Source organism: Podarcis cretensis, assembly GCF_951804945.1.
Source record: "Podarcis cretensis genome assembly, chromosome: 18".
In the NCBI taxonomy this organism is placed as follows: domain Eukaryota; kingdom Metazoa; phylum Chordata; class Lepidosauria; order Squamata; family Lacertidae; genus Podarcis; species Podarcis cretensis.
This window is the reverse complement of record NC_137188.1, coordinates 12,990,019-13,005,081: the sequence shown is the minus strand read 5'-3', so window position 1 is coordinate 13,005,081 and position 15,063 is coordinate 12,990,019. Positions and strand designations below refer to the sequence as shown.

General features: G+C 49.4%; 1 protein-coding gene across 9 annotated transcripts in view; it reads right to left on the bottom strand.

The window, feature by feature from the left end:
- Window positions 1-1,698: 1,698 nt before the first annotated feature.
- The window catches only part of TCF3 (transcription factor 3), a 93,310-nt gene continuing 79,945 nt past the window's right edge, over window positions 1,699-15,063 (bottom strand). For 6 of the 9 annotated variants that reach the window (XM_079960626.1, XM_079960623.1, XM_079960620.1 and 3 more), the window contains exons 19-20: window positions 6,557-6,701; window positions 1,699-5,658 (exon numbers count right to left, since the gene is read on the bottom strand). In XM_079960626.1, the coding sequence (XP_079816752.1) occupies window positions 6,559-6,701 (143 nt within the window). In that variant the 3' untranslated portion in view covers window positions 1,699-5,658; window positions 6,557-6,558. Of the gene's footprint in view, window positions 5,659-6,556; window positions 6,702-7,948; window positions 8,176-15,063 lie in introns of all 9 variants that reach the window. The other 3 variants (XM_079960622.1, XM_079960624.1, XM_079960625.1) reach the window with 2 other exon arrangements.

Genomic DNA, 15,063 nt, shown 5'->3' with positions numbered 1-15,063 from the left:
CCAGAGTCGGCCACGACTGGACCTAATGGTCAGGGGTCCCTTTACCTTTAACCCCCATGTTAGGTAAAGGTAAAGGGACCCCTGACCGTTAGGTCCAGTTTCGGACGACTCTGGGGTTGCGCACTCATCTTGCTTTACTGGCCAAGGGAGCCGGCGTTTGTTCACAGGTCATGTGGCCAGCAGAACTAAGCCGCTTCTGGCGAACCAGAGCAGCGCACGGAAAAGCTGTTTACCTTCCCGCCAGAGTGGTACCTATTGATCTATTTGCACTTTGACGTGCTTTTCAACTGGTAGGTTGGCAGGAGCAGGGAGGGAGCAACGGGAGCTCACCCCGTCATTGCGGGGATTCGAACCGCCGACCTTCTGATTGACAAGCCCAAGAGGCTCAGTGGTTTAACCCACAATGCTACCCGCGTCCCTTCCAATCCGCATGTTACACCCCCCCAAACTACATCACTCATACACCACGGTTACGTCATGAAAGGGGAGGTCTGGTGGCAGTGATCTGAGCATCCTGGACCCTGCCCCATGGTTCCCCTTGCCCTCCACCAAACACCCATCAAGTGGAACAAAAGAGATATTTACATTTCCCCGTTTCCCAGCCAAGTTCATCACACCCTTTTGTCTTCATCTGGGTTTATTTCTGGAATGGCTACCTGTCTGCCACTCAGGTATCAGGATGCCAGGGATTATCACTCAGGCAGAGGGGCTGCTGAGGAGCTGAGCTCACCTGTCTATACGAATTTCTGAAGTTTTCCCTGTGAACCAGTACAGGGATACATTGATCAGCGAATTCTTACATTTGGTACCGTGCAGCAAAGGCCCTTTGAATAGGAAGAAACTGGGATGAAGTGTTTTGTGGGGACAAATCGCAAAAGTCACAAAAGCGATGGTGCTGGTTTTGGTTGTGGGCTGCATGTGCGTGAGATCTGCTGGAGGGCCAACCCCCCCAAACCTATACATAAATTCCTGCAACAGTGGGAAATTCCCTTATTCCAAATAGGATCCCTTGCAAGAAAAGGGAAAAGTTGACAGCTATGGGTGGGAACCATTTATCCTAGAGCAAGCTGTCGGTTTCAAATGGGATTGTAGCAGCCGGGAACCCTTGGGTACATCTTAGTATTGTCTACACTGACCAGAAGCTCTCCAAGCATTCAGGAAAGGAGTGTCTATGAGTTGATCCCGGGAACTTCTGTATTTAATAAGCTTTGCTCCCAAGTAAATGGGAGTCAGGGCTGCAGCCCTCAAAAGTCTTTTAAAATACAGATTCTTTCACGGACAAAAGGAAATCCTTCTTCTTGAGTTGTCAAATAATGTCTTGGATTAAAGCGGCGAAAATAAAGTCCGGGGGATATTCGGAAAGTTCGGCAAAATGAGTTTTTTCATTTTTAAGGAAACGCAAAGTTCTTCAGTTTGCTAAACTCAGCTTTGCTGAACAAAAGTGATTGCAAACAACTTCAATTTTGCTGATTTAACAGGCTGTTTTCGCCAGTTAAATCCCAGACGCGTGGCAACCTTAGATAAAAACTCCCCAAAACATTATATACTCAGGAGTAATTCCCATTGAGTTCAATAAGTGGAATCTAGGATGGCAGCCTTTTATTCCCACCTAAAAAAATAAAAGCAAGAACACGACATTCCCATCAAGGCCAGGAATGAAAGGGGGGGAGCGAGAGAACCAGGGAAAAAAAAAAGGAATTTTAGTACAAGGTAGAACCTTTATTACAACTTTTTCATTGATAGGTATACAACATCTGAGAGACAGATACGGGGAGAGGGGGGGGGGAAAGGTAATATTGTTATAAAATGTCAAATTTATTGCTACATTACTGTTATATACAGGACAGTTCTCAAAATTCTACTTTTAAAAAAGTTAAGGATTATTTAAAAATTCCAAATAATCCAGCCAGCTGTGTTTTTTTTTTCTTGACACTTGTATAAAATTATTATTATTATTTTTTTTTAAAAAATGAACACAATCCATATCTTGAGGCACTCGGAAACACAATTTAAAACCCCGTGCTACCCCAACCCCAACCGCCCGATCCCATAAATTTGTGATTTCAGTCCAAACATGTGGGTCCATCCCCTCTATTCTGTGTTACCCTCCCCACCCACCAAATACTCTTTTTCTTTCCATTTTCCTCCTCCTCCTCCTTTTTTTTTAAACGGGGATTAGGCATATATATATATTTATACCATATATATATCTTTCAAAACTATAATGTGTATCTGATTTAATAACAAGGATTCTCAGCCACTTACGTACAGCTGGATTTTACAATGTAGGCAGCAAAAAGAGGGGGATAAAACAACACCCCATAGCGGCCCCCGCTCCCCAAATCCAAATTTCAGCTAGGCATGACTTAAAACCGCCCCCCCCCCTGTCCATTGAAAGCAAAAAAAGAGAGAGAGTTTCGTCGAGTCCATTCATTTCCCATTAAGACTTAAGTCATGGCTAACTGTACCTGGATCGGGGCCACTCACCCCTCCCCCCCCCATGAAAAAGCAAGGATCCATTTTTATCTTTTTTTTTTAATATATATATATAAAAATCCCCGATAGCAACAAAGAGAGAGAGAGAGAGAGAGAAAGAGCCCCAAAAACAATCTAAACAGACTGAAAAGGATACGCAGCCTTGCCCATCTCACCTAAAAAAATATAGCTTAACGGGAACCAAGGTACAATTTGTTCTCTGCAGTGCGCAAACCTCTTTTTTAAAACAAAAAGTTAAGATTCCTCCCCCCCCCCACGGTGCTGTTTCTCCTAAAACGCTCCCCACCCGGCACGAAAAATTTAAAAAATATGGGGTTCCTTCCCCCCCTCCTGTTTTGTTTCATTTCGCTGGTTGTCCCTTTCTTAAATTTCCTAACCCCCACAACAAAAATAAATATCCCAAGATCATTTGGGACATATCTATATTACAAACTTTAAGAAAGAAAGGAAGAAAAGGGGGAAAAAAACAGTTTCAAACCCGTTTTTAAGCTATCGTAGCGACCCAAATGCAGAGGGCGCTGGGGGTGGGGGGTTGCAAGGAGCGGGGTTGCGATGAGAGGAAAGAGGGGCTGCTTCTCCGGCCAAAGGATCTCTGAGCGCACCTCGCGGAAACGGCAGGGTTCCTTTTTTAGATAGTTAAAACCGGTCTGAAACTGGTTTAAGAGTTTGTAGTGTAGATACGCCCCGGCCGAAAAGGCAAGCTTCTCCCCCCCCCCCGCCTTTCCCCAAACGGAACAAAAACACAATAAAAGCAGAACCAAATTGTTCAAACAAAATACAACTTTGAAAAGGAAGGAAGGAGGAGCACTTGTTTGGAGCCGGTGGACTGGAAACTGTGTTTTTTTTATTCCTGGGGGGTGTTTGAATTGGAAAAGGAAGTTGTGGCGACTCTCCTTTAGAGAGAGATTTAGTCAAGGTGGCGTGGGAACGAGGAGACGCCAAAAGTTATCCTGTCCTCGGCTCCTGCAAAGTTGCTTTGACCCGGGCCGATCCCAGAGAAAACACCCCCTCCCAAAAAAAACCCCCAGTTTGGCGCGGAACCGCCAATCGCGGGAGCAGGGCCAGAAATCAGATTTGCAATGGGAGATGAACCAAGCCGGGAGATGGGTGGAAAAGGGGGGAGGACCGTGGCTGAGCGACGGGTGGCACGGGGACACCCACACCGCAAAAACGAGTGCCCTGTCCCCACCCTAGCAAGGACCTTTTCCCACCCCCTAGCGAGGACTTTCCCCCGTCTCTGCTGGTAAAGCGCCCCCCCCGATGCCACGCTCTCTGCCGTCGGAGTTGTGTGAATGTGTGTGTTTCTAGCAGGATTTGCCCAAAGTCAACTTTCCGGGATATTTGAAACCTCCGAGGTTGCAGCACCCATGGGAGAGTCTCCAAAGACCTGCCACCCCACCCCCCGGAGGGCAAATTTGGGAGGACGAGATACCAGGACAAGTCAACGCACCCTCCCGAAATCCGGCGGCGATCTCCTCTCGCTGGAAACAGCAGCCTTCTCCGGAGGGGCGCAAAGTTGCTTTCCGTCCACAAACTGGCAGGGGACTGGAAGTATTCGCCCCAACGGCCAGCAGCTGTTCCTCCAGAGCTCATAAAATGCAAAGCGGGTCCATCTTCGGTTTGAAGTCCTGCGATTGGCCTTTGGGGGCTCGACTGTCTCTGGCTTGGAAACCTTAGCGTCTCGCACACGCACCCCGCATCCCACCACAAAATCTCACCGTCTCGCCTTTTCCTCGTTGCGGCTCGTTTGTTCTTTGTTCTGCCTCCGGCAGTTCTTTTAACATTTTTAAAAAATCGCGCCCAACCTCCCTCCTTTTCCGTTTGTTCTGCACCGGTTTTGCTCAGGTGCTTCTTTCGAAAAATGGAGAAGGAATCGGTGGGAACGTGAGCCGGTCCTCCCGTCGCCATCCTGCTTTTCAAAGACGGCGCTTTCTTCCAAAGTTCTCCGCTTCCCGCTGTCTTGAAATCCACATCTTCCGTAAAGAGGACTTCTCGTTTCTTGTAGTGTCTTTGCTTTCCATTAAAGGGGGACCATAGATGGCGTTTTTTGGGGGGGTGAGGTTTAAGATGGAAGCCAAGGGCACAATATAAGACTTTTTGAGAATCATGCGGGATGGAGGAAACTCTTCCGAATCGCTTTGCCGTCTCTTCCCCCCATCCCCTTTCAAAATTTGACAGAGACGGTTATCAATACACCCTTCGCCGTGGAAGCTCCTAGCTAAACGAACCTGCCTATTTCAATTCACGCTTGTGACATTTTCGCAACACTCTCACCGTCCGTGTCTCCTCCCCCCAATTCCGTCCTCGAATTTAGTTTCCATTTTCGTGTTTCGTTTTCAAACATCCAGTCCTCTTAATACAAACTTTTAATATTTCTGGTTGATCTTAATTTTTTTAAAAATAATATGCAACATTAACTATAGAAACAGCAGCAGAGAAAAGAGAGAGAGGGAGGGGGCGGAAATAAAAAGCGGTTCGATGGGGGGGGAGAGAAAGAAATCTCTTCGTCTTTTTTTTTTTACACGTCTTTTTCCCTCCCCGTCGTTGCTTACAAAACATATACGCAAAAGAAGCTAAAAAAAAACCCAAAACGAAACAACAACCCCCCCAGCTCCACAAAAGACATTACTATGTTTGTTCTACGTTTAAAAAAAATTATTGTAACTAATGTTCTCTTTTTTAAAAAAAAGAAAGAAAGAAAATAAAAAATAAAATGCGTAGGCACAATTTCTTTTTTTCTTTTTGCTGGCCTTATGTGAACACAAGCCATTTGTAATGTTACACATCCCCGCAAACAACAACCCCCCCCCCCGAAATTCGGTAACTGAAGGATATGCACTGAAACTTCGAGAATATAGACTTAAGGCAATCTTTGCTGTTGATTTTTTTTCCGTTTCGATAAAACTTGTTGCTTTTCCTTTCCTTTAGAGAGAGAGAGAGAAAGAAAGAGAAAAGTTCCTTCTAGCACGCCGAACTTTTCTCTGCCCGTATCCCCCCCTCCCCCCCAAAAAGGACCGCACGTCGATATTTGAAACAGGACTATAGTTTCTGGTGTGGACAGGCGGTGGTTGTCGGGGAATGGAGGAGAGGGGGATGTGTGAGAGATCCAGCTTTCTCTTCTTCCTACAGACATCTGCTTGCAGGGCGAAGAAAAGAAATCACCTGCGGAGGGAGAGAGAGAAACGGTGAGAAGAGAAACGGTGCGAAAAGCCCGGAGGTTCGTCGCACAAAAACACAAGTCTCATAAGCAACGTCCGCAAACTCCACCATCCTAGGCTGCGTCCGACCCAGCCTTGAATCACTTGACCCAGGGGCCAGCAAACTTTTCCAGCAGAGGGCCGGTCCACTGTCCCTCAGACCTTGTGGGGGGCCGGACTGTAACCCCGGAAGTAAGTGTTCCAGTTTGCGAACTTTTTTTGGAAGCCGAACCTGCTCCGTTTTGAGTGCCACACTTCCGTTTTGAGCGTTATGCTTACGTTTTTGCTATATATTTTGCCTTTTTGTTTTTGCGGCTCTTTTTTGTTTTGCTTTTGTGACTGTGCGGAACCCAGTTCAGCTACTGATTGTGTGACTGCAGTACATTGTTTATTGCTTTCATTTTACGGATCCATGGTCTCATTAGATAGTAAAATCCATGTTCAATTGCTGTGTTAGAGGTTGTTTTTAAAAGTCTGGAATGGATTAATCCATTTTGCACGACTTTCTATGGGAAAGCACACCTTGGTTTTGGAACGCTTTGGTTTTGGAATGCAGTTTTCGGAACAGATTAAGTTTGAGAAGCAAGGGACCGTTGTACTTGCTTTGCACAGGAAACTACCACAGAGATGTCAAAAATTTTCAAAAGTAGGGGGGTCCAGGGCTTAGCGTTTGGGGGAAAAAATAGGAGGTCCACAGTAATTCTTTTACATGATATGGTACCAGGTTTGACCAAAGCCCACTATTGAAGGACCAACCATCTCCAGAAGAAACAAAACTTCCCAACCTGAATATTTCCTGCTGCTCCCATGTAAAGACCCAAAACAGATGCAGAGAGAGAGAGAGAGAGAGAGAGAGAGACTACCTTTACATGTGCCCCACGGGGTTGTGCCCATCTCCTAGACCTGGATGAGATGCCGAGAGCGCCATCTGAGGGTCCCCGACGACGCCAGACACTTTCTCCTCTTCGCGGCGCTTTAGGCAGGCTGCTTTTGGGTTCAGGTTACGTTCTGAGACGAGAGGAGAGAGAGAAGAGGAGGGGAGGAGGAGGACATCTGGAGGTTCGGGTCCGGCAAGAGCCACCTGCAACCCCAACCCAACCCAACCCAACCTAACTCAACCCAACTCAACCTAACCCAACCCAACCCAACCCAACCCAACCCAACCCAACCCAACTCAACCCAACCCAACCCAACCCAACCCAACCCAACCCAACCCAACCTAACTCAACCCAACCCAACCCAACCCAACCCAACCCAACCTAACCCAACCCAACCCAACCCAACCCAACCCAACCCAACCTAACTCAACCCAACCCAACCCAACCCAACCCAACCCAATCTAAGTCAACCCAACCCAACCTAACTCAACCCAACTCAACCCAACCCAACCCAACTCATCCCAACCCAACCATCCCAACTCAACCCAACCCAACCCAACCCAACCCAACCTAACTCAACCCAGCAAAACCCAACCCAACCCAACCCAACCCAACCCAACCTAACTCAACCCAACCCAACCCAACCCAACCCAACCTAACTCAACCCAACCCAACCCAATCTAACTCAACCCAACCCAACCTAACTCAACCCAACCCAACCCAACCCAACTCATCCCAACCCAACCATCCCAACTCAACCCAACCCAACCCAACCCAACCCAACCTAACTCAACCCAGCAAAACCCAACCCAACCCAACCCAACCCAACCTAACTCAACCCAGCAAAACCCAACCCAACCCAACTAACCTAACCTAACCTGATCCAACTCAACCCAACCCAACCTAACTCAACCCAACCCAACTCAACTCAACTCAACTCAACCCACCCTAACTCAACCCAACTCAACCCAATCCAATCCAACCGAACTCAACTCAACCCAACCCAACCAGCATCCAAGGGATAGAGGCAAGACGGAGAAAAGGATAAGGGTCGCACAAAGTGCGAGAGGGTTGGCATCCAAGCGCTCGGCCCCCTCCCCGATCCCTCTCCCCACCTTGCCGCTCAAAAGCTGTAAGCCCCACCGCTGCACCCCTCTTTTATGGGGGATCATCACTGCACAGACCACGAACCAGAGAGCGAGGGGAGGAGAAAAGAAGCGACGCAAAACCTGGAGCCCCAAGCAAAGGGTGGAAGGGAGAGAGGCAGAGACACTTGTGCGAATGAGCGAGCGAAAGAGCACAAATGGGAGATGCGCGCAAAGTGGGGGGGGGGCGAGACCTCGGTGTGTGTGTGGGGGGAGCCCCCCGGCGCCGTACCTCGTACTTGCTGCTCCAAGCCTAATATGACTTGCACCGCTTGCTGGAGGATGATGAGCTTGGTCTGCGCTTTGTCTGTTTTTAAGTGAATTTGGCACATGCGTCCCAGCTCTTTAAAGGCCTCGTTAATGTCCCGGACGCGCACCCTCTCCCTGGCATTATTGGCCATGCGCCTCTCCCGGTCCCTCAGGTCCTTGTCTTCCAGTGAGAGCGCCTCATCTGTACTGCTGGGTTCACACAGCACCACGGGGAGGGTTAGTCTGGGGAGCGATGGAGGGACTCTGCGGGGCAGGCGGGTTTGGGGGGACGGTGCCAAGGTGGGCAGTGGGGGGGGGGAGGAGTCCACGTCAGCGGCGAGCCATGGCGGCACAGCACAACTGACGGACGATGAGGAAGAGGAGAGCCCTTTCGTTCCACCTCAGAGACAAGGAGCTGCCGAACGCTGCCTGTGCCGTGCGCGCCCGTTTCGCAACACGGGAAAAACCAAACTCGAAAACCTTGTTGTCCCCCTATCCTCTGGGACGATACTGTTTTGGCACTTTGGAACTGTGGAATCGTAGAGGCGGAAGGGAGCCCCCCAGTGGTCATCCAGTCCAACCCCCTAGCTCAAGCACCAGGGTAAAGTAGGGAACCCAGTTTCCGCTCGGATAGCTCCAAGGGAGACTGTTCCTCTTGGGGTAGCCAACTGCAGAAGCGACACAAGCAATGGGGGACGCCTTTGGGTGTTTTTAGACTCCGGTTCCCATCAGCCCCCAGCCAGACAGCATGGCCAATCGTCACGACAGGAGCCAGAGTCCCGCAAGATCTGGGTAAGTCGCTTAGCAGTTTCTCTACGCCTAAGCCAGGGGTAGGCAAGCTAAGGCCTGGGTAGAATGTGTCTTTTGATTTCAAATGCATCTCTGGGTTATTTGTGGGCCCTGCCTGGTGTTTTCACATGAGTAGAATGTGTGCTTTGGACTGGGGAACTACCCGCTACTAGAACATGGGTAGGCAAGCTAAGGCCCAGGGACGCATCTGGCCCCATCGCCTTCTCAATCCGGCCCGCGGATTGTCTGGGAATCAGTGTGTTTTCACATGAGTAAAATATGCCCTTTTATTTTAAATGCATCTCTGGGTTATTTGCTGGGGCATAGGAATTCATTCATTTATTTATTTTTCAAAATATAGTCCGGCCCCCCACAAGGTCTGAGGGACAGGGGACCGGCCCCCTGCTGAAAAAGTTTGCTGACCCCTGGACTAGAACCTTTCTGTCTTATCCATATTGAACTTCAGTTCAAGCAAGCAAGTCTGGGGAACCACCTGCTACTAGAACATGGGAAGGCAAACTAAGGCCTGGGGGCCGGATTCGGCCCCATAACTTCTCAATCCGGCCCGCCAACAGTCCGGGAACCAGTGTGTTTTTACATGAGTAGAATGTGTCCTTTTATTTCAAATGCATCTCTGTGTTATTTGTGGGACCTGCCTGGTGTTTTTACACGAGTAGAATGTGTCCTTTTATTTAAAACGCATCTCTGGGTAATTTGTGGGGCATAGGAAATGGTTCATTTCCCCCCCCCCCTTCAAAATACAGTCTGGCCCCCCACAAGGTCTGAGGGATGGTGGACCGGCCCATGGCTGAAAAAGGTTGCTGACCCCTGGCCTAAGCCTTGTCCCCCAGAATCCCTATTTGGTGATGTCGATTTTGGATGTTTCAATAACAGCCCAACCGAACCACGCCAGCCTTTGGAAATCTGAACCTCGCCATTTGGAAGGAAGGAGATTATCTTGCCTCCAGGGAGATTCGGGAGTGAATATCCCAGGGCGGTCTCTGTTCAGAGCTGGAAAGTGTGTGTGTGTGTGGGGGGGGTGAGATGTGTCAAGACTGGGCAATGGTTCACATCCACCCCCCCCAACTGACAGGTCTACTGTGACTGGAGGAGAAGCTCACATAAGCATTGTGCTGTTTACTCGTAGAATTGTGGAGTTTGAAAGGACCCCCAGCGCTCATCTAGTCTGACCCCACGACAGAATGGCCACCCAACCTCCACTTAGAAACCTCCAATGGGAGGGAGAGCTCGCCAAATCCCAAGGGAGTCTGTTCCACTGTTTAATGGCTCTTAAAAGATAATAATAATTATTATTTATATTATTTACACCCTGCTCATCTGACTGGGTTTCCTAGAAGAAGGTTGTTATGATGAGTATTCGTATTATTAATAATGATCAGGGCTGTTTTTCTAGAAAAGGGTCCATGAGTTTACCTTGTTCTCTTAGAAAAATTATTATTATTATTATTATTATTATTATTAGTTGCAATCAAAATCATTCAACACCCCCCCATTGCAAACCACATTTATTCTCAACATCTGCAAACTTACAGATGTTTGCAAGGAGCGGAATCCCACAAAAGCCACGGAAATAGCTCCTCCGCACAACGTATGCTCTCAGTGGTTTCTCCCCAAATTCAGCTGAAAATGCAACTTAAAGAGAGGCCCGTCGAGGTTGCCTTTCCAGCAGAATTTCACCTGATTTGCAAGTGGGGGGCGGGGGGCAGGTTTGGAACAATTTTGACTGCGCCTAAAGGTGTTGCCTAGAATCAATCTCTCCCGTCTCTTGGCATTTGATATCCGGACCAAGGCAGGAAAAAACGACTTACGCCTACCCTCACAATTAATAAAAAACGTGAGAATTTTGATGCTTGATCCGACCCACAAGCGGACAAGACTTCCCTCACCTGTGATGTGCAAAAAAAGTGGTACCCAAGGGCATCTCCTGCATCTGACAAGAGGATGTGGACTAGTCCCATGTGGTTTAGGTAAAGGTAAAGGGACCCCTGACCATTAGGTCCAGTGGTGGCCGACTCTGGGTTTGCGGCGCTCATCTCGCTTTACTGGCCAAGGGAGCCGGCGTACAGCTTCCGGGTCATGTGGCCAGCAGGACTAAGCCTCTTCTGGCGAACCAGAGCAGCGCACGGAAACACCGTTTACCTTCCCGCCGGAGTGGTACCTATTTATCTACTTGCACTTTGATGTGCTTTCGAATTGCTAGGTTGGCAGGAGCAGGGACGGAGCTCAGCCCATGGCGGGGATTCGAACCGCCAACCTTCTGATCGGCAAGTCCTAGGCTCTGTGATTTAACCCACAGCGCCACCTGTGTCCCGTCCATGTGGTTTGCATGCTTGCAAATTTTTGCTCGAAGCCGCCTTATGCGTTGGCCTGGGACAGGCATGCCCAACAGATAGATCGTGATCTACTGGAAAATCGCGGGGTGTTCCTGGTAGACCTTTGACCCTTCAGAGATCTTCTTCCCCCACAAAAAAGGGGGGGGTGAGGAAGCTGAACAACTGTGGCTTAAAGCTCAACAACAACTTTGCCTTTCCCCCAAAAATGCGCAACAACTTTGGCCCATCCAACGACAATGGATAAATCACTGCCAGATTTTTTTAATACTGCGAGTAGATCACAGTCTATTGGGAGCTGGCCTAGGAAGTTCATATTGCATTGGGGGGCATCTGTGCCCCCACTGGAAATTGAGGGGGGCTGAATTTGGACGCGGCACAAAGCTCAGACCCGTGCCGACATCGGACTCAGAACCAGCGCTGTTTCGGAGTCCCCCTGGTTTATTTGGTGGGAGGGACTGTTTGGGGAAAAACCCCTCAAAACCTCAAGCAGAATTTGAGACAGAAGCAGCGGAGGGGAAATATTAGAGGGGTTTCCATATTAGACGAGAGTTTGATATATACAGCGATGTCTCGGTTTCCCATCGTCTCCGCTGACGAACGTTTTGGAACCCGGATGCCGTAAACCCGGAAGCAAACGCTTCCGTTTTCGAACATGCATCGGAAGTCGAACTTCCGTTGAGTTTTCCGTTTCAAGGCTCCCCTATCGAGTTTTTGAACCCAAACGGTCTTCCAGAACAGATGACATTCGGAAACCGAGGTACCACTGTATATAAGGCAGCGGGAAAGGGTTCGAACGAAAACACTGGGGAGGTTGGAGGCAGGAAGCTAGCCCACGAAACTATTTAATTTGAAGTTGATTTGGAAGTAGTATAAACATTGTATTATTAAAGAGAACACAGTGGTTTTGAAACACTAGGAATCTTAACGTTTCCCTTTATTTCCAGGGGAAATAATTTCCAGGGGTTAGCGATGTAGACTTTTTTAAAAAATAAAAAAGGCTGCGATTTATTTTTAAAGTTACGCAGCAGGGGGAGAAAATGCTTAAGCCTCTCTGTGGCTAAAAAAGCGATGGGGATCATCCAGCGAACCTTAGAAAACTACCTTCCACCATCGGCCCATCGAGACCAGTGTCGTCTGCACAGACTGGCAGCATTCGTTCAGGGTTTCAGAGAGGAAGTATGTGCCAGCCCCTAGCAGGAAATGCAGGGAATCGAACCTGCGACCTTCTGCAAGCAAGGCACATGTCCTGCCGCTGCGTCCATTCCCCAGAAAGCTGGATGCTGGGAGATTTGGAGAAAAGGAAGCGATTCTCCACGTAGCGACATAGCTAGCTAGTCTTTGGGATGAGCTACCCCAGACAAGTTATTTTAATTATTATTATTAGAAAACCTGCGGACCTGAGATTACGAGCCCCGTGCTTTGCCGACTGAGCTGTCCCAGCAGATGGATGGGTCTTGGGTCTGACACCGCTTACAGATCGCTCCTGATGTTCTTATAAAAAGGTAAAGGACCCCTGGACGGTGAAGTCCAGTCAAAGGCGACTATGGGGTTGTGGTGCTCATCTCGCTTTCAGGCCGAGGGAGCCGGCGTTTGTCCGCAGACAGCTTTCTGGGTCATGTGGCCAGCAGGACTAAACCGCTTCTGGCGCATGACGGAAACCAGAGCGCACAAAAATGCTGTTTACCTTCCCGCTGGAGTGGTACCTATTTATCTACCAGCGCTGGTGTGCTTTCGAACTGCTATGTTGGCAGGAGCTGGGGCAGAGCAACCGGAGCCGGGATTCAAACCCAAGCCCAAGAGGTTCTGTGGTTTAGACCACAGTGCCACCCGCATTCCTGGTGTTCTTATAAGGCTATTGATAACTACGAGTTACGCCAGCTGTCTATTCCTTCCAGTATCAGAGGCAGTTTTGCCAGTTGTGGAGAGCAGGTGGGGAGTTTTGTTGTCAAACTCAGGGGGCTGTTCACTTTGGGGCACCTGCAAGAACAGGACTGGCAACCCAGTCCTTCCTACTCTCTGCACATGCTCAGGAGACACACCCACCCAACACAGTGCAATGTGATTTTCTAAACATGTACGTGCCCTTCTAAGGAGAGACATTCCCTTCATCCCCTTTGTGTTCGTAGGGAAAGCTGCTCCTTCGACCGGGGCTGCCTGCCTGTGTCTGGACTTCAAAAGCCCGCCTCTATCTGGAGGGCATGACATTTGGGACAACCGCGTCGCAGGGGGTTGGACTGGATGATCCTTAGGGACCCCCCTCCCAAATCTACGATTCCACAGGCGATCCGTCTGTGCCAAAAGGCTACAGCCGGACAGTGGGCCAAATCAGGGAGCTCTTCAGCTGGCCGGGTTTCAGCTTGGGGGACACCAGCGGCAGACCTGTCCCAAACGCATCGCCTTCGGGAACATGGCGAAATAATAACTTTAAAAAGGAGGTGCGCCAGAGACTTTAAGATTCAGGGAGGGTGCGCCTGCCTTTCTGCTCGTAGGCTATTCCTTCCCCCACCCCGCTGCTGCCCGCCTGGGTTTTCCTGTCTCTCTAAGGACGCAGCAAGTACAAGGTACAGGGTTGGAACCACCGAGGGGGTCACGGCTGGGGTCTGTCTGTAGGAAAGCAGAGAAGGGGTGGCAGAGAGGGTGGCGGCAGCAAACGAAGCGTATACATGAGAGAAAAAGAGACCAGGGGAAACAAAATAAAAGAGTTATACATGTCACGGCAGACGAAAAGGGGAAATTAATGGAAGCTCCAGAATGGAAGGGGGAGAAGGAGCAGAACTGAAGAACGGGGCACAGGTTCTATACGGTCGAAAACCAGGCGCTGCCCCCCTGCCCGCCCACCTCTGTCAAAGAGGAAACTGCATTGAACTCAAGATGCACCCATTTCGCAGATTGCGAGGAAGGAAAAGTTAAGCGCTTTCATGCACGACCAAGCAGGGGGGAAAAGACATTTGCAGAGAGGAAGGGGAAGCAGCCCGACTCTCTTCTGCGGGTGCCCGTCTGGCAGAGAAGTGGGCACGCGTTTTTGCCTCTGGCCAAGCTACCGTGCCCGGCTCCCCAACTATCTCTGCGCAGATGATTTCATCCCTAACTTGGCAGCTGGGACGGAGGGACAAAGGTTGCAGAGAGAGAGAGAGGGGTGGTTTTCAAAATACAGCCGTACCTTGGACTCCGAACGCCTCGGCAGTCAGGACGTTTTGGCTCCCGAATGCCGCAAACCCGGAAGTGAGTGTTTGCAAACGTTCTTTGGGATCCGAACGTCCGGCGTGGCTTCCGATTGGCTGCAGGAAGCTCCCACGGCCAATCAGAAGCTGCACCCTGGTTTCCGGACGTAAAACGGAGTTCCGGAACACATGTTCAAGAACCAAGGTACGGCTGTAATAATAAAAGGCCATCTCTCCAGAGAATCTTTTGTTGGTGTAAGATGTGGGGGCGCCCCCTATGACTTGTTTAGGCCAGGGAAGCTTTTAATGTTTGATGTATTCCTGTATTTTAATATTTGGTTGGAAGACATCCAGAGTGGCTGGGGAAGCCCAGCCAGATGGGCGGGGTATAAATAATAAATTATTATTATTATTATTATTATTATTATTATTAAAGCAAAAACCCAGCAAAGCTCAGACCGAGCGGCTTTCCCGCAACACAGGGGGTCCCACGTGAGAATAGGTTTCCTCTCGCGTGATGGATCTTTCCCTCTCGCACACACACCCAAAATTTTTGCAGGGGGTTCCCCTAACTCTGGAGGGTACGGAGGCAAACTCACAGAGGGAGGACGGGGAAGTTTCACTCCACAAGAGGAAATCCTCGTGCGGACGGGAGAACTTGTTTGGATTAGCATTGTTGTTGATCGAATTTGTATTTATTAAATTTGTGGCGTGCTTTGTGCAGCCAACCCCCCCTCCCTGAAGCTCAGCAAATCGCCAAGGGCACTCTAGTAAGGGGGGCTACCCCCCATCCT